The sequence below is a fragment of the Sinocyclocheilus rhinocerous genome, unplaced genomic scaffold (assembly GCF_001515625.1).
Source record: "Sinocyclocheilus rhinocerous isolate Xijiao unplaced genomic scaffold, SAMN03320098_v1.1 scaffold2194, whole genome shotgun sequence".
In the NCBI taxonomy this organism is placed as follows: Eukaryota; Metazoa; Chordata; class Actinopteri; order Cypriniformes; family Cyprinidae; genus Sinocyclocheilus; species Sinocyclocheilus rhinocerous.
The window spans coordinates 1,036,506-1,056,869 of NW_015652304.1; the positions used below are offsets into that span (position 1 = coordinate 1,036,506).

Genomic DNA, 20,364 nt, shown 5'->3' on the forward strand with positions numbered 1-20,364 from the left:
GGGGGGGGGGGGCAGTGGAGAGTGTCAGGGATAGAGCGCTATAATTAATGAGCAGAGCCAGAAAAGTCTGTAAACACAAAAATGGAGATGAAAATGGAGTGTCAGTACACACACACAAAAAAGTGAGGGGAGGTGGAATAAAACATCCTGCTGAGAACCACACATGGAATCCATGACACCATCCCAGACTGAGATAATCACACACACATACACTCTCATAGCTGTTTAAAATCCGTCACTCAATGTCGGATGTGGAGACAGGAGTTCCTTAAGGCTATGGATGGGATATGAGGATCGGATGTACATATTATTGCATCTTTCTCTCTTTTTATGGTCATACAAAGAGGTTCCTCTGTTTCTGGGACGTGCTTGTTGCTCACGCCACCTTCCAGTGCTGCTGTTGTTAGTAAACACAACTTCATCTCAGTTTTTGACTTCCAGATATGACTCAGACATTCCACTACCTGCTGAAAACATAGTGAACTCCTGGATTTTACCTTCTTTTCCTTTGACTTAAAAGCACAGCGTGGAAAATTGGTTGTCATGTACAATTTTCAATTTGTACAAAATGTACAAATGTTTAACATCAAAATATACAAATATTTGATGGTAGCATGCTGCGATTGACCAATCAGTTTAGACTCATACTGAATTTTACATGGATGAAAACAAGGCTTACAGTCTTTACAATGCCATGCACTACATAAAGGTCCTAGATCATGTAATTTCACAACTTTCAAAACGGTTATATGGAGTTTTGTCTTTTGAAGTTTATTTTCAGAAAGACATTTCATCAGCTGAACAAACTGTATGTTGTGAAACAACAAAACAGTCCACTGAATGCACTCAAAAATTTAATATGGCACTACCCTAAGGTCTATTCCATGTAATAAGTGTGGCATGTAATAATGAAATGTACATGTCTTGTCTGCTCATACCAAAGACAATGACAGACAAGGGCAGAACAATAATCAGATGTCTGACTTTCAAGGTTAGCTAGAATACTAATTCATCACTGCCTCAAAGACACCAACATAAAAACAGATACAATACAGCTCGTCGCACTGATAGAACTGCCGATAATGCATACGCCCACAAAATAGACTTATAAACACGGGCATGAATAGGACTGGGGGGGAAGAGACAGGCCAGGAGTTCATGGTCTGCTGAGAAGCAAATACGTATAAAGACAAAAAGTGCAGAGAGAACAAAGAAATGATGGAAGAACCAGCATTGCATGATTAAAAAAAAATGATGTTTATCATTAGGGCAGCAGGTGACAAATTATCACTTTAATCAGAATTCCAGCTGGACAGGGAGAGAGGAAGTGAAAGAGAGCAAGAGAGAGAGACAGAGAGGGAGGATTTTCACATTTTGGTGGTCTGACTTCAGGAAATTAAGCTTAAATCCCCCCCAGTGGCAATCAAGAACCAAAGGTTGGGGTGGTCTTAAAATAATGCAGCATAAAAATCTGGTCGGGACTAAAAATCGTTCTTGTCAGCTAAATTGAATTGCATGTCATGAATACATTTACCACACAGCTGACTCATGAAGTTCATCTTGAAAGTTATTGAATTGAAACTTTGTATTTTTCATCAGATGAAAAATGTAAGATCACAAACCGCACTTTAAGTGAATATAAATGTAAATATGCAAACCGTTCAGAAGTAAAAGCTTAAACAGACAAAGCAAGTCGTTTTTATGTTTGGGGGCAGCCATCCAAAACGTCAGCCCTCCAACCCCCAAAGCAAACCCCCTTGAAAGTCATTGTGTAATGAACTCATTTTAAAACTATGGCTTCTAGCAACTGTGGGAGAGAGATCTAATTGTAAAAGGAAAACAATGAGGAGAAAAGCTATGAAAAATGGATGAAATTGAACACAGACTGCTCTGCCTCAACTGTTCCGGCAGGATGGACAGAACCTCGGGCATGTGGAGATAAGAGGAGGGATAGACTGAGAGAGCCGTAGTGAAGAGCAGTGAGCTGGAACCTTGAGTGAAAGAAAGCGATAAGAACAGAGGCTACTGCTGCCTCCTCTGTGTCCCATTATGTCTTTTGTAATTCAAACACACAAAATCAGATTGGTGAAATCGCTAAACAGTTGCGCCACATTCGCTTGCAGTATTTCAATTCTTGTTCCATGTTACCTGATTTGCATAATTCCGAACAGTGGTACTACAACGCAGACAGAGCATGCAAATAAACAACACTATCAGTGGGCGCAAATCCTTCTAAGCGAAATTAATTTCTAAGAATGGAGAACCTTCCACAAACGCAAACACAATAGCATTTCAAAAGCAAAAGAAGTCAGACGCAGAGCTCAAATATGAGAAGTATTTGAAAAACATGATAAAGAAACAAACATTAAAGGAGCGTGATGTAATCTCTTTCTTTCTTCAGCGCTGCGACTCATTGTCTGACTGGTGAGGTAGGCGATACGCACACATCTTACATGAAAAGACATGTCACAGTTTATCTGCTAAACGTCACACAAACACAGGCTGTCGAGGTGACTGAAACTGTATCAGTGTGTGGCAGAAGGAGAGGGAAGTTTCAGATAGGCCTATGGAAACTAGTCCTTCTTTGCTCTATTAGACCTGTCAATAAATCCCTAAAGAGCTACTGTGTCATGAAGAATCTGCCGAGGACCCCCGGGGGTAGCTGTTTGTAATACCCGAACAGTAACACAAAAAAATATGTAAAACATTTAGAATGTGTGAAATATAAAACATTTGTGTATCAGGTTAGGCTAGCAGGCTAATAGGCTAATGGTATGCTATGATGAACAGTTAGCTTCCAAAAAGCACAATGTATACTTTGATCTTATACTATTATGTGCAACAATAAAAAAAACAAAAAACATTAATGTTCATAATGCCGAATTGAGACACTATATATGATTCTAAAGGTCTTTGCACACTGAGTCCGAAATTTTCGTATGCGTTTTTTCGTATTCGTCATCCTAAAAATGTGTCACGCACAGAAACTGTTTCTGATGCGTATTAATTAATCTGTTGTGAAAAAATTCTCAAAACAATACAAAATTGAGTCTTCAAGCAGTGAGGATGATTTTGTTGTCCTCTCTCTTATTAAAAAGAGAAAAAGAAAGAGGAAATATTGGTCCATCTAATGCTGAGATTGCATGGAGAGGAAGGAGAGTTCCACCTCAAGGAGCTGCGGGATTATCCCGAGTGATTCAAAGTTTACTACAGGATTTTGATGCTTTGGTAGCAATACTAGAGCCACATATTTAAAAGAAGACCACCAATTTCCGTGAACCAATTGTTCCTGAACAGAGTCTGGCAGTATGTCTAAGCCAAGGTATGGACACACACGCACCAAACTGTGGCATCGGAAAGGTGCGTGCCAGGCATTGAAACCAGCATACAATTTTGGCTTTCGCTTCTATGTTGGCGCTTAGTTGTCAAAAAAACTCTGAAAATGCTTGCTATCGATGCAAAAAACGCAGAAAAACAAACTCTATCCAAATTTTTTTATTCGTGTATAAACGTGATTGACACAACATGAGGTCGTGGCCTTAAAGGTCTTTGCACACCGAGTCCGAATTTCTCATGCAAAATTTTCGCACGTAAAAAAAAAATACGACCACATGTTGTGTCAATCACGTTTACACACTGCCTCCGAAACTTTCGTCTGTCATAAAAAAATTCAGATCAGGTTCGATTTTCTGCGTTTTCGCATTCGTAGCAAACATTTTTATAGGAAAGGATGACGAATACAAAAAAAATGAAAAAGCGCATACGAAAATTTTGGACTTAAGGCACATTAGGGTCTTATGCAGACTTTAGCTGCATCTGAAATCGCATTCTGTTTAGTCGGTACTATGTTTGGGTTTGAAACTTACTTTGCAACCATTAAAAAGTATATATAGTTCTATATAATATGAATATGGGTAGTATGAATGTAATTTGGACATACTACATCCACCATGTTTTCATGTGACCTACCAGCATCAGTTCTTCACAACTCCTCTACCATGGCCTAATCATTACTAGAACACTGCTAGCTGGTGCAAGCTGGTAGACCATCTTGGGCCAGCAACAAACTTTCTTCTGGCTGGTCATAACAGCTTAAGGTGGTCAACAAATAACTAGCTTGAATCAACTTGGACCAGCTAGAAATCAGCTACTGTGTACTATGTTCCAAAACAAAGCTGACATCTTAGGCTTGTTCACATCTTAGAGAACACACCTGGAGAAGATTGCATGGCCCCAGGCTGTGTCCTAACTCTTGGATAAAGCGTGGATTTTAGTATGTTTGCTGAAGGTGGGGGTTTTACGAGGCTGGAGAGGGGAGAAGACAGGGTCCATGTCCAGGCAGGTATGAAGAAGAGAGTGACAGAAGAAAAGAAAGAGAGTAAAAAACACAGCCATCTGTCACCTCAAAAACAGTGGGTGTAGAGGGAGAGAAGGGGGCAGGGTGTTGGGGCAGTTTCTGCCTGTCTGTCACTCAATCTGCACCCTCTAGATTTTTCCATGTGCAATCCGCTCCATTCTTTATCAATGAATGACATGGCAGGGACTTGAGGAGTCATGCCTTTAAAACGTGTTTCCATTTGAATGTGTGTGTGTGTGTGCTTGTAGACAGGGGCTCATGGTTACTGCCCCAGAGCAGTTTCATCCTGTTTTCATGACTTTAGTTTAGTTGTGTGTTTGATGTCATGCTTGAGCTCCACTCCGGATAAACCAACACAAGACGACAACTCTACCGTAACACATAGCACCATGTGTGTGTATGGAGTTTGTTTGACTGAAACAGAGCAATGGTCCGAGCAAATAAGAGAAATGGAACGAAAGAGACGAGAGACAGAAAGAGAGGGAGACTGCAGCCAGACATGCCAGTGAGTTTGTGTAAGCTGATCTTTGGAGCCATGAGTGTCCAGCTGTCTCTCTCCCTCTCTGTCACTCCATCCAGAGCTCAACACAACACTTTAAACTATGATTCACATATACAAAAAGATGGAAAGATCAAGAGAGAGTCAGAGGAATGCAATAAGAAAATGATAAAGAGTGCACAATCTTGCTTGTTCATTAACTAGTGCTCCAATCAAAGAACTTTTCTGATGCCATATGTAATCTGAAGAAGCATCAATATTTTCCAGAATTGTAATGATATTCAGTATATACAGATATTTATGCATTTGCTCTGAAATAAGTGATTTTTGATCAGCAGAATCACCATTTCAACCAAACAGTCACTGATTGTTACCTTAGATTACAGTAAATATCTATTTAAAAAGATTTCACTAAATTAACAAGTATGTAAAAAATTAAGCTAAAAGTAAAAAATAAAATAAAATGGATGATCTGTTTGTCAACCAATGGCAGATGAGACAAAACAAATGCAATGTAACAAATTGCAAAGAAATTACACACTTCAGCTTTAAATGAACCATTAAAATTGAGTTTTGATGTTAAATGTGTCGTAAATTTTTACTAAGAGCTATGGTAAGGAAAGATTTATGAACAGCAAGCTTCTGGAATTGGTAAATTTTTTATATGGGACAACCACAAATGTTAGATGGAACCTCAACCCATTTGCCCAGCACATACAGGAAGCAGATGGAGAGATGGGTGGGGATTCGAGGAGGGGTGAGGGCAGATCATGGGGTAGAGGAGGTTGACTTTGACATTGATTACACCTCCTTGTGTGTTGGAAGGGGTGTGTAGTAGTTAATGCCAGGACATGTTGCTGGTTGATGCCACCTGGCCATATAGCAGAGATGGCACGGCTGACATTGGTTGGCAATGTAGCCCTCACCATGGAAGCACCAACAGGCAACCCCCGCCTTCCCCGCCTGCTCTCATCCTCCCTTTCTCACACACAGATCCATGGCAGATCCGATCACCAGCTGGTACTACTATTGTTACGCTGGGACCTCCCAGGCATTCCACTTCCTATTTTTAAATGCAGTTATATCCAAATTCCTCTCTGGAATGAAAAAGGCCATTTTCTCAAGCTCCTGTTTGATAGAAATGCACCCCACATACACATTTCCACCTCCAATGTCAACACACACAGTATACTGCAGTATTAGTTCTGTTAGTAAAAAACACATTCCTGACACTCACACAGTCAACACATAAACTTAAAGGGATAGTTCCCTCCAAAATGAATCCTATGTTATCATTTATTCACCCACGTATCATTCCAAACCTATGACTTTTCCTTCTGAGGAACGTAAAAGAAGACTTTAAGACTTTGCATACAATTACAGTCTATGGGGAATGGAGCTTTCAAAAAGGATTGTGAATTCATCATAAGAGTTGTCCATGCGATTTATGCACTACATTACAAACCTTCTGAAGTCATCTGATGGCTTTATGTGAGAAACAGACCAAAACTGATGTTAACTCAACTGGATCACTGTGTCTGTGATTTAGACCATTCAGATTCATGAACAAATCATTGAGACACACAAAGCTACTGTATGGCTTCAGAAGATTTGAAATATCAGTCACATGGGTCACTTGTATGATACTTTATATTGCTTTTGTGTCCTTTTTTAAGCTTGAAAGCTTTAGTTTTCATTCACCATACAGTAAGTGAAGCAAAAGTACAGCCTCATCCTTCACAGTCAGTCATACAGTTTTGGAACAATATGACAGTCATTAAATGATGACAGAATGTTCTTTTTTAGGTGAACTATCCCTTTAAGCAGTGGTCGCCAACCCGTCGATCGCGATCGACTGGTAGATCTTTATCACTGTCTCAGTAGATCCCGAAAAAAACAGTAAAATAAGTACAAAAATGCAAAAGGTAGGATAAGAAAGTAAAGCTAAGATGGTTTAGAATGAACAGGGTGTGTAAAGCATCAATAAATACACAAATAAATTATGAAGAGTAACAGTAATGGGGATATTCCATCAACGCAGCTAATGAAAGCTGTGCTCTCTTGAAAAAGCCTGGCTTGAATTAACATTGACTTTCACTGCAGGCTCAAGCCATTCCACTTACATAATTTAGCCATGTCTAGTCAACGTTGACTTTAACCAGGCTTGAATAAGCATGTACTGTGCTTGTGCGTGGAGTACATAAGCAGCCCTGAAGAGTTGAGTAAATTTTAAGGCTTGTGCCATGCAGACACAGTTGTTTCTCAAACAAATCTATGAATTGATCCTGTCTTTCCTCCATCCAAAACTTCAACCAGGCGATCATGATTAAAATGCAGTGGTTGCCTCTAATTTCAAATGGCTATATATTTTTGTTTAAAGCCAGTTTGTTTGTTATAAAGCAAATAGCCAATAAATAAATTTGCTTAAAAATCTGTATCAGTATCAGTATCAGAATCCAATTTGCTAGTTACAAAAAAAAAACAAAGAAAGAAAATAAAATCTGAATTCTGAATCAGCTATGATCGGCGCATCACTAATTAAAATACTAAGTAAAAGGCCTCAAATTTGAAGTACAATCTGGGATGTCTTTTTCTATCAGTTCTTCAATAGGTAGATCTTGTCTTTCATAAAGGCCGAGGTCAGGGATCTTGGGCCTAAAAAGGTTGGTGACCACTGCCTTTAAGTATAGAAAATCAACGTGGCCATTGAATCCTCTCCTCAGTTCTTCTTCAAAACAATTTCTCCTTCTCCTTCTGCAATATGTTCCCTTTCTGTACCTCAATCTGTCCCACTCCATCACTCCATTCTTCCCTCATTTTCCCCCAATCCAGCCCCTCTGTCCTTCTTTTTTCCTTCCTGTCACTTCCCCTCCTCTCTGCGCTCGTTCTCTCGCTGTGTCTAATCACTCCGCATTAATACCTGCATTCCAGCAGCCCCAGGAATGTCTTAATGTAGCCTTGTCCTTTAACTGCTGCGCAGGTACAAGAGCATGTGGGTATGCGTGTGTGTGGCCACATGCAGACAGAAAGTGAGAAGATATGGATTTAGATGCCCTGGACCCTACATAACCAAATTAAAATAAATAAATAATAATACACCACCATTCAAAGTTTAGAGTCAGTACAATTTTTTGTGTTTTTGAAAGAAGTGTATCATGCTCACCAAGGCTGCATTTGTTTGATCAAAAAAAAAAACCGGTATAAACAGTAATACTACAACTTCACTGTTTTTACTATTTTTATATATTTTAAAATGTAGGCCTATACTTTTTTTTCCTGTGATGGCAAAGCTGAATTTTTAGCAGTCATTACTCCAGTCTTCAGTGTCACACGATTCTTCAGAAATCATTCTAATATGCTGATTTGGTGCTCAAGTAACATGTCTGATTATTAATGATGCCGAGAACAGCTGTACTGCTTAATATTATTGTGGAAAACATTTTTTCATGATTCTTTGACGAGTTCAGCATTTATTTAAATCTTTATAGCATTTATATCTTTACTGTCACTTTTGATCGATTTATGTGTCCTTGCTGAATAAAAATATTATTTCTTAAAAATAAAAAAAAACAATACTGACCCCAAACTTGAACTGAACAGTAATTAATTATAATTTTTTTATCAGAGCACAACTGCATGATGAGCTGTATTTGACAATCACTGCTATTGGATTTTATTCTCTGTGTTCTAATTAAACTGGTTTGTATGACTTTCACTAATTGTACTGTATGACGTCACTGTCTAAAGAGTATAGCGACTGAGCAGCTAAAAAGAGGAAAAGCATGAGAAAAAAAGAGACAAGGGGCTTCCCCAAAAGAAAAAGAGAGACGCTAACAAAGCGAGTGAGAATGAATGAAGGACAAAGGAAAGGGCAGAGCAGTGTGAGAAAGTTGCCTTCAGCCCACTTAGGTACAGTATCACACTCCCAAACTAGCAACACAAGCATTTCAAAGAGACTGGGAGAGAGAAAGGGAGGGAGGGAGGGAGGGAAAAATCTCCAGATCCACCATCTGATCCAGGATGGATGATTTTAATGAACGTGTCCTCTGCTCTTGCTCTGTCAGCCCTCCCCACCGCACCAGTCAATATGCGCCCACACGCCCGCTCCTACTCCCACTCCGACTGTTAATTGACAAGGGGATTCCACGTGCCCGTCGCCATGGTTACTTGGCAAAGAACGGAGGGGTTAGACTGACCGCTGTCCCAAAAATGTTTAGCCGAGGTGGGGAGTGACAGCCGCCACTGTCAGCGGGTGTTCCACACCCCATACGGGACACCAGGAGGACCAAAGACACCAACACCACCAACAAAGTCCCTCAAACATATGCCCAACAGATTCTATCTTCCAAAGTGTGACGACCTCTTCCCAAACTAACAGTCTAATTAAGTCCGTCTTAAAGAGTTAAAGCCCTGTGTGTCTTAGCGCAGAACCATTTCATGAGCTTCTGTGTTTTTAACGAATTAAACTAATCCATCATGAGCCAAATGCCACCGTTGTCTGCATAATTGTCTTTTAAGAGATTCTGGACTCTGTGAGGAATAGACAGCAAACAAAAAATTACTGGCCCACATGAAAGCTTAATTTGATCGCACAAAGCCCATTTCCTTTGATAATGCATAACAAGATTTTAATTTGCCCTACATTTTAGTTCTTCAAACTCGATAAACCGGTATATTTTGATCTTCTGAGATCCTAGCGCTGGTAAAAAATATCCTTCCCATCGGAGTTGAAGCATTACGTGAACGTTACAAACTTCATCTGTGTTCTCTGCGAAAGAAAATTACATCCAAGACTGATTACTGGCTATTAATAAGATTTCATTTCAGAGCAAATGGATGGCTACAACCTTTAACAAATGACAAGGTACGAAACCTGAAACTCAGTAGGAAGTGTAGCCATGCTAGCTGTCAGTCAGGCTAGTACTGTACAGGGAAATCACTGATTGGTTGAGATTATGCAGGGGGAACCAATGCCGGGGCCCCGCAGGCCTGAATATGATTATCAAGCTGAGTGTCAATCAGCAAGGCAACAGAATTAGAGTTGGCGCTGCACTCCTTGGGGTCCATCAGACCACCTTCCTGAATAGCTATCAGCCAGGGACACTCATTAACCACAAACGAAAGCAGAGCGCTCGCTAATCTACAGGTATGAAGGGTTTCGATACAGAAGGAAAGAGAAAAAGAGCAAACCCAAAATCATTTTCTTTGTCATGTTTTCCAGTGAAGATACAGTATATAAACATCTTTAAAACCGGATAAATTAAACAAGCAAAGTTGCATTAGATTGCATAAGACTTGTCAAATTATTTTCCTTAAATTAAGTTTATTCTATTCCCTATTTGCCAATTCTTCTTGGCAATTTTTTTTCTTGTTTTAAGTGCATACATTATAAAGCAAAGACATTTATAATGTTTAATGTTAAATATTTCAAATAAATGATGTTCTTTTGAACACTGGTATTAATAATAAGAAATGTTATTTGGCCACCAAATCAGCAAATTAGAATGATTTCTGAAGGCTCATGTAACACTGAAGACTGGAGTAGTGGCTGCTAAAAATTCAGCTTTACCATCATAGGAATAAATTACATGTTAAAATATATTTTCAAAAAAAAATCATTGTAATAATATTTCACAGTATTACTGTTTTTACTGTAATTTTTGATCAAACATATACTAGTTTCAAAAACATTAAAAAGACTTACTGACCCCAGTGTGTGTGTGTGTGTGTGTGTGTGTGTGTGTGCCTGTTTTTCTATTCTGATGGGGACTTAAACCTGAATACACACAGACTCATGGGGACTCGTGTAATGGTGGGGACCTAAATTGAGGTCCGCACGGGTAAACAAGTTAATAAATCACAAACAATGAAGTTTTTTGAAAATCTAAAAATGCAGAAAGTTTTCTGTGAGGGGTAGGTTTAGGTGTAGGGTTGGTGTAGGGCAATCGAAAATACGGTCTGTACAGTAGAAAAAGCATTACGCCTATGGAGAGTCCCCACAAGGATAGCAAACCAGACATGTGTGTGTGTGTGTGTGTGTGTGTGTGTGTGTACACACTCTGGAAATAAAAAATATATATATGCAATCTTATATCTTGTTTTAATTATGTTTACATATTTTCACTAGAAAACAAGAAATATACTGCTTAAGTAAGTGTTTTTTTGATTTGATACAAAAAGTTAGTAATTTGAATCTTCAGCTCTTTGCTATAACAACTGCCAGTGCTGGTCATATTCAAAGTCATGTTCACACAGGTTTTACAACATTCGTGGCCAGAGGGATTGTGTGTTTGTGAGAGTCAGACAGACATTTGGTGAAGGTTTGAGTATTTGAGATTGGGGCTTCCCCGTTCACACGCTGAGATTGGGTGTCAGATCACATTTCATTTAGGAGACACATATTCAGGTGATTACCTGCGGGAGTAGAGTGTCTCTCGCTTTACTCAACCTCAACCTCCACAACCTTCTCTGTCTCTGTAACACACACTCTGCTGTCCCGTATGTTGTAAAACCTGTGTGAACATGACTTTGAATATGACCAGCACTAGAAGCTAAACACCACCTTGTTCCTCTGCAGCATCTTTTATTTATGCAATTCAATGCACCTCAGACACAAACATAGTCCAAATGCACTCATTTAATCCATCTATGTGAGGACATTTTAAATTCAGCAGAGGGTCTTGCGGTGCTTCACGGGTCAAGCATCGTTAAAGCAACAATGCGGCTCATCAAACAGTGACCATTTTCGTTGAAGAGGTTAACAATGCTTCGCTAACCATTAACCAGATTAAAAAACTGCAAAATACCATCTCAAGGAAAAAAAAGTGTCCTTCATGTTAAAGGCACACGCTGTGCAAATGGATTGTAAAGGAGATTGCTGATGATAAATCACAGCCGGAAACAAACATACACACACAACCTGGACATTTAGTTTCACCCACTGAACTATGATTCACCCCAACAATATTTAAATAGTGATACAAAAGTTAACATCAAACAAGAACCAAACTTGTTTAATAAAAGCACTTTTTTCACATTTCTCGGACTGAACTATTTGTGTGTATATTTTTCAGGTAGAGTGAGTGCAAACAAAGGGTCAGGATTACAAATAGTGTTTGTGTGTGTGTGTGTGTGTGTGTGTGTGTGTGTGTGTGTTTAATCTCCAGCGAGACCACATCTTGAAGGGTCTCTCGAGTGCGGGACAGTGAATAGCTCAGCCCAGGGGTGCGCTCGACTAACCAAACAGCCGTAAGCTGAGGGCTATAAAGGCTTTTCTCTCCCTTGCGTCAGTAGACTGTTCTCCAGGGAATGTGTGTCAGCTGATAGTAAGAGGACAATGGGCATAGTCTGTGTGAGGAAAGGGATGTTTGAAGAGCTCTTAAACAAGCACTGTTTCAAGACAACTGTGTTTTCAGGCACATCAGGTAAAGCTGGCACAGCTTAAACCAGCTGCAGTGGAGGTCCAACTGAGATATGACGCAAATGACTGAGACCAAAAGCAAGAGAGCAGCCTGTGATATACAGTGGTGTGAAAAAGTGTTGGCCCCCTTCCTGATTTCTTATTTTTTTGCATGTTTGTCACACTTTAATGTTTCAGATCATCAAACAAATTTAAATATTAGTCAAAGATAACACAAGTAAACACAACATGCAGTTTTTAAATGAAGGTTTTTATTATATGTTCATTACGTATTTGTGATGATTTTACCAGTGTTATAAAACATCACAAATTGTTGCTTTACTTGGCCATTGTGTTTCCTAAAGTTTTACAGTTTTTCCTTGTCTCACAACTCAAGACGCTCATTCAAACTTCAGAAGCCATCAGAATTAAGTGTGATTAATATCCATGAATCAGCTCTGATTCAACTATTTGTTTGCAGCCTATAGTAGGCCCATTTAGTAAAATAATATGTGCAAACCATGAGTTGATTACCTATGATTTGTCTATTAAAAAAAAAACAATAAATAAAATAAATACATTTTAAAACATTTAAATCTACTGAATGGCAGTTTAGTTGAAAACATAATATATTTTAAGGCTAATATGTGAGAAAAAAATTACAATATTTTTAATGTATTCTTTATTTTTGAAATAAATTATTTTACATTTTATATTTGAATATTTTTAATACATACATATTTTAAGGCAAGTATGTGACAACATAGGAAAATATATTGTAAAAAAAAAAAATTATTTACATGTGTATTTTTAAGTATTTTTATTGCCCAGCTCTAATCACACCACAAAACAGATCACCTATGACAAAAAACGAGCTGTAGAAGTGCGTCAAGATGAAGCATTTCTTGTAAGCCAAATCCCCAAACACCGCTAGGATAAACAAATCAATTCAGAACAACTAATGTCCATCTCCAAATCGATACGGTATAATAGAGCTAAGGGAGATGCGGCAATGTACTACAAGATGGACGATAGTGTAGCATGACCTAAGTTCCTCGCTAAAAAGCAATATTTTCCCCAAAAGGAAACCCATCAGCCCTGAATCCATTAAGAATGCCTGAGAGAGGCCTCAGGATTTGCATCGGCCAATCACCCTGCCGATCTCCACAGCTAAATGGATCAACCGCTCTTAACCTCGTCTCCCCAAAGAGCCTCCGAAGCGCCTATTCTTCAAAGTACTATAGCCCAACACACAGATGCAGCTTTACACTGTGCCTCATATCCTTCTGCTCCCCACTTTAGTATCAGACCACTTCAACATCCTTTACAGAAAACAGCCATAACGCACACACAAAATATCTTCCACATACTCTGTTTCCTGTATGCCACTAATAACAGCCTTGAAGCTGCAGCCTTGGTGAAATCAAAGGGCAGCGGGCTACCGGGCTTCCTCTATCTCTGTTTCTGCCTTACCCGGATACTTTGTAGTGTGGGCAGAGTGTTTTGTGGGGGGCTTGAGTGCAGACGGAAGGGAGGAGTGATAGAGGGATATTGCATTCTTTTTTGAAGAAACGACTCTATCAGTAGTGCTGGTTATAAATTCTGAGTGAAAAAGCTCAGTGGGTCTGCATGAATAAATTCTTTCCTGTCAGCACAGAATCTATAGACACACTGTCTGTCTTCCCAGTCAACTTAACTCAGTTATCTATGCTGGAGCACGTACAATACCAACCGTAAATCACCCGAAACATCAATGGTCACCCACTGATCACAAACAGCACCGCCATTATTGAAAACAAAGAGAGAGACTAACAAACACAGAAGTAACCCAGACAGAGCTAATCCACAGCATTAAAACTCTGTGTGTGTGTTTTGTCTGAGTGTGCAACATCTGCAGCAGCATCTGAACTGCTGTGGCTCAGATCAGTCAATATGTTTACGTGTACTTCAAAAGTTCAATTTCAGTTGGACCAAAACAATCATTTGTTTTTCTGAAATCTTTAGCCTGACCGAAATCTTTGAAACCGCATAGTTCACTCAAAATTGACAATTCTGTCATCATTTACCCATCCTCGTGTCTTTCCAAAAACAGCGCAGCTTTGTTTTTTCACAAAAGAAGAAGATATTTGGAAGAGCTGTTTTTGTCCATTTTAATGAAAGCCAGTGGGGTCCAAAACAACTTTGAACCTCATTGACTATCATTGCATAGGAAAAAAAACAACAACAGTGGAGATATTTTTCAAAATATGTTATGTTCCACAGAAGAAAGTGAGGGGAGGGAATGCTGACAGAATTTTTTTTATTTTTTTATTTTAATAGCAGGTAGGCCTCTATTTATGCTACGGCTTAAGATTTTGCATTAATAAACCTTTTAAAAAACTTAATATAAAAATGTCTATAATTGATATATAAAGCTTCTCCATGACTGCCATCAGAAAGGAGGAAGCTAACTGATTGTTTTTAGTTTAAAAGTGACTTTCTGTAAACTTTCGTAACCTAATGTTATCATCATAACATTTAACAATGTTAAATGATACTCAACTTACACATTATACAAGTTTAAAAAGTAACACATTTATGATTTGGTGTCAATGAGAGGGTGCTTGTGCCTAGATTGGGTTGTGGAGATACATAAGACAAAAAAAAAAAGATCAGGAGAAACTGGCTTAGATGATATTAAGATGAAAAGACAGACTGCTAAGTATCTTTCTTTTTGAGTAAGCATGTGGTTGCTGCTGCTTTGTGACAGAGCAGTGAGCAGCGAGCTTTCCTCAAACCGGCTGCCAAAAGAACTGCTGCCAATCCAAAAACAAGCTTTCATGATTGGTCTCCAAACAATTAAAACAAGCCCAAATGCTCTTGATTAATATTTAAGGCGTTTAACGAATCATTCAGCTGTAATTCTATCAGAGTTTCTTATATATAACGAATATACATACTTCTCTGTTTTATACAGTATGTTAAGAGTAGCATGTCCGAATAAAACAGTAGGGAAAACGTATCCAAATGACCTATTACTTCCAGCGAGATTGAGAAGTGCAGATCCAATGGACACTTTAGCATCCCATGAGGCCACAGGAGAGGACTTGTGAAGAGCAATGAAGAGACGCAACTGAAAAATCTAATTGCGTTTTCTCTGATAAAAATTGCAAATGCAATTTTAAAAAACCTGCCACATGCTATGGTATCAGGGGTCTGTCAAACCATTAAAATGTGATCGCCGTGTAAAAAATGCTTTATGGTCTAGCAGCAAAGTGCCATATTGTGATCTTGGATTAAAACCAGTGTGTTGTGGTTGCGTGACTTGCTTTCACTGGCAGCCTTCATGTCCATCTGTGCCGAACGAAAGAGAGACAGAGAAATAGAGACGGGATTGAAAGAGAGAGAATCTGGGGGGTTGAAGAGTCAGGGGGCGAGATGTAACCTGTCCCCTGCTGAATGCTTCTCATTCCAAGCAGTGACTCCCCCCTCCTCACGGGCATGAATCACAAAGCTGATACGAGAGACTGGGGCCCACAGCAAGCGAGCCCAATCATACACTTTACCGGCACTTTCCACCACTACCATCATCACCGGCCAAATTAGCACCTTGGGTTAGCACAGTTACACAACGTGTGGGCTTACGCTGCACACACGCAGGTGTGCGTGATTAGATTCATGCGCAGGTGTGTGCGTGATGGATATCTATAGGAGCTTTGAGCTCGCAGAAGCCACCTCAGATTGGCTTTTATCTGCTGGCCCAGCACAAAGAACGGGTTTTAATTTGAAGCCTCCTAATTCCATAATAATTACTGCCGGCTGCAGGGGGTGACGTGTGTGCGCGCGCTTGTGTTTGATGCCGCTGCGGTTGGGGAGGTTCTGCTGAGGAGAAAATTTAAGCAAGGAAATGAGCAGGGAAAATAGACAAAGAAGGGAAGAGCGTTGTTTCTGCGAGACTTCTTCAACTCAGTTGACAAGCTGTCTCGATGATTCTTTCCGCCACCTTCTGACATCCCACCACGATCAAACGCGCACAGTCGCGGAGGTGCTGCAATGATACCTCCTATGAATATGCAACTGAGGCTTGAAAATGCAAATAATATTGTGTAAATGTCATCTGGGAGGGTATTGCTTTGGTATCAGTTCTTGTGGTTACAGTAATGAGGTGGCTCCAATATGGAGCTGGACGGGAACCATTTAAAATGCTAATCACTGAGACTTCCATTATAAGGCACATTATATGAAAGCTCTAACAGAGGCTGGCGTACCTCGGGGAGAGGTAGGCAACAAATTGAAATGAACGGGCAGAGTTCCAGCAGCTGTCATTTGGCAGTTAAACGCTAGAGATCAATCGAAATGTATGCCCGGAAAGAGGATAAAGTCATTAAAAGAGGTTTTCCTGTTGACGCGCTTAAAGAAAAGACGCTGGGTAGCTTGTGGAAGTGTAGCAGTTTTCAACCTTGCTAAGTTTGAGAAGTCACAGATCATGTGGTATGGTACTAGAAACTGCCAGAGCAGTCTGGCCATCAGATAGTTTGGCATCAAACTGAGGATCCCCTGATCGGCCCAATTAAAGCACATGCAAAAATGAGTACATTCTTAATGACGTTCGAGTTAAAGAGAGAGGGGGAAAACAACTACAGAAGAGAAGATCTCAGAGGACCTGCTTTCAGAGCAACAGCAGCATCACAGATCAGATCAGTGTATTAAACCCAAACGCAGCACCCTGGAGCCTTGAGTGAGCTCATCAGAAGAAACGCTTCATCTGTCTGTTGCTCCACACGTATTTTCACACTGGACACGAGAAGAGCCTCAAACAGCGGAAGAAAGGCATGGCGCTGAGGGATAAGATAGGTAGGTAAAAAAAGACTGCAGATAGCCGAAGCATTGAAAGAAGGTGGGAATGCTGGAAGAGCCAGATACACAGTAGGGGAGGGGAGCGGAGCGAGAGAGCCTTAAGAGCAGATAGAAAGATAAAACGCAAGTACCTCTGGGATGGTGAAGAATGTCTGCCTGGGAGGGTTATTTTTTGGAGAGAGCTTCTTTATTTGAGTGTTTTCATTCAAAGTCAGTCATGTTTAAGTGGAAAACATGCAGACTTTTTAATGTTGACTTAAGTCAAATCGCCAGACATAAAATGTAAATTTTGTGTTAAAATTAAATAAACTTATCCGCAATTCAAATATGTGGTAATTTGCATTTAGGCTTCATTTTTAAAGTGATAATAAAGGTGGTAAAGACGGTCAGTCGGAGAATGGGCGGAGCTAGATGCGGGGCCACAGTTCCTCCGTGCAGAAAAATCATTGGTCATAGGAAGCCAAACACTTCAACGCAGAACAAAACTGCTACCAACTGAACCGCAGGGTACGGATAGTTACAGCGCAATGGACTTGATAGCTCAGAGCAGGTTCATAAATTCTCACAGATTATTAACAACAGATATTATTTTCCATCCATGAATAAAATAGGCTACAGATACTTAAAAACATTTTGAACATTTAACAGAGGGAAATTGATGTAGGCCTATATAACGGAGGTACATGTGTTTGTTGAAAAGTACTGCATATAGGCTACTCATATTTTAAATCTGCTATTTGTATTGTAGGCTACATAAGATCATTGTACCCAAACAGTAGGGTACATAATTCTGTACAGGGTAGTTTTATATCTACACAAGAAATGTATGTTTTTTAATTCATTGTAATAAGTCCAAAAATAATTGAATGTCATAGATTAAATTATATTGTGAACCCAATTGTAAACCTCAAATAATGGGTTAACCTGAATTTTGAAATTTATTTTACGCCATTATTTCGTATTGATTTAAAATGAAAAAATATTGTAATACGTACATTTAGCCTACGTTTCAATAACACAGAATTATACTGACGTGATATGAATTTAGATTCTCCGCAGCCTCACACTTGAACTCAGATGAAAGTACGCGCGTCTGTCCGGCGACACTGCCGCTCTCAAGTGCTGCGGAGCAGGAGCGTCCCTCCCCTCCTCAAAGACCAAGACCAGTCCGGCTTGTTAACCCTTGAACCATTCCCTGACTTAAACATGAGACCCTCAAAGACGCCAACAGCCACAAAAAAAACCTGTTTATTTTAAATAAGTGTTTTAAAATGTCTTCTGCGCAATGTCTCGTAAGTCCCCAAAGTTGCTTTCGACACTTGCGCTCTTTTATCCTCCATATAGGTTCCAAGGTAACAGGTTGTTCCAAGAACCAACAGAAAAGTAACCTATTCTTAATTTACTCCACGTTCAAACATGCAATTTACATTTAAACTCACAAAGTAGGAAGAAAACCTTGTGATTAACAGAAAAAAACAATTTAGGCTTTTAATTATTTAGTAAAATCTGTCATTTTTAAAGCATTATCATTAATTACTACTTACCTTGCAGCGCTACAGCAAGCAAGGTGCAGCAAATCCCGAACCGTCCCAACATCGCTCTCTCCATAGTTGCGTCTCAACTTGGCGGCTTTGTTTTGCGTCGCGTTGTTGTGTTTCTTTGCAGCTTCTCGTCTCGGTGCAGCTCCTTCACCCTCTGCTCTGCTATCGCGCTCACTCGCAGTAGTGCAGTGCGCTCCCCCGTCCTTCTTGGCGCAAGAAATCTGATGCGGATGGCAGTGACTTGGCTGATATATTTGCACAAAAGGTGACCGTGCGCCCCTCCCCTCTCAAACGAGTAAAGTGCTGCTGGAATGAGCGCGTACGGCCAAGAGACGAGAGATTTTTACAGGTTATTGGCTAATTATTAAAAAGGGTGATGCATTGAATAACAGTGTTTCGATTTAATTTTGAAGGCACTAAATTAATCCAATAAGGCTTTTTTGGTATGACCTCTAAATCTGAATGAACTTACTCTTGTACGAAACATATTGGTAAACATATAAAACATGGTGTAAATGTTGAAAATATAGTTTTATGATTGACAAGGATGTAGTGCAGTTTTAACTCTTCCACTGGTTTAGATCATTCATTTGTGTCCCTTTGGTAATAATAGTCTCTCAGTTCACACTGGGTTTCAAACAGGCGTTCCTGGGATAGCTGGAGCAAAACAGCTGCTTCACATTTCTCAGGGCAAGAGTGGGGTGCACAAGAGAGAGAGTGTGTGTTATCGAACCCGATAAGAGGAGAGAGGCTTGGGAAATGGAATAGGGCAAAGTGATGAAAGAAGAGGAGAGAGAAGACAGGAGGGTGGAGCTTTTGTGTTGGATAGAGAAGATATGGTGTGATATATTCAGCAGTGTCATTACTGTAACTTTGTGCTATTCTTGGGTCATGACAGCACAACAATGTATTAAACTGCTCATCTCGTAACACCAGAAGTGACTCTTTGCACTTCAAAGTCCACACAGACATTGCTTATGCACAAGCATTGCTTTACTCCAATGCCCAAAATCCAGTGCAAAGCAGGGAAAGTTAGGGAATAGTCATAGTATCCTTTAGGAGAGAGGGGTCAAATACCATCAGTTAAAGCCTGTTTTCAAGAAACGGCAGTACTGATAAGGGCTTGCTCTGGGAAATTTCATAAAAATAAATAAATAAATAAACATTTTACAGTAACAGCTACATCAGAGATAAGGCAGATTGATATGAACAGACTGGCTGCCAAAGGGATAGTTCACCCAGAAAAGAAAATTGTATTATCATTTACTCACCCTCAAGTTTTCATGTTGTTTCTGTTTCGGTGGAATACAGAAGAAAATATATAAATTTTCACACAGCTCTACAGTACATAGTAGTTTGATAGTAGAGATAGTTTACAATAGTTAAGCTCCAAAAAGACTAAATGTGAAATAGAATGTGGAGGTTTTCTGACCTTAGGCAAAATCCTCACTGGCTGCCCTCCAACTTTCCAGATCCCATTCCCAAATATATAATAAAAATAATAATATAAAATATATAAAATAATATAAAAAATATAATAATAAAAATAAAATATTACCCCTAAAATATTATAACTGATTACCCCCTCCAAATGAATCACTTCAAGAGAGGTAAGAGAGACTGCTGTTATTTTTAGACTATTTAGCTTTTATTCTTAGGTGGGTTTTCACATACTTTTTTTCGGCCTCCTTCGCCTCCTCTTGAGAAAACTCCACTGGACAAAATTCACTAT

General features: G+C 39.5%; 1 protein-coding gene across 2 annotated transcripts in view; it reads right to left on the minus strand.

Annotated features, from left to right (window-relative positions):
• Window positions 1-18,848, minus strand: part of LOC107714691 (basal cell adhesion molecule-like) — a 54,500-nt gene extending 35,652 nt beyond the window's left edge. For both annotated transcript variants that reach the window (XM_016520638.1, XM_016520636.1), the window contains exon 1: window positions 18,636-18,848. In XM_016520638.1, coding sequence (XP_016376124.1) covers window positions 18,636-18,699 — 64 coding nt within the window. In that variant the 5' untranslated portion in view covers window positions 18,700-18,848. The remainder of the gene's footprint in view (window positions 1-18,635) is intronic.
• Between the last annotated feature and the right edge of the window lie 1,516 nt (window positions 18,849-20,364).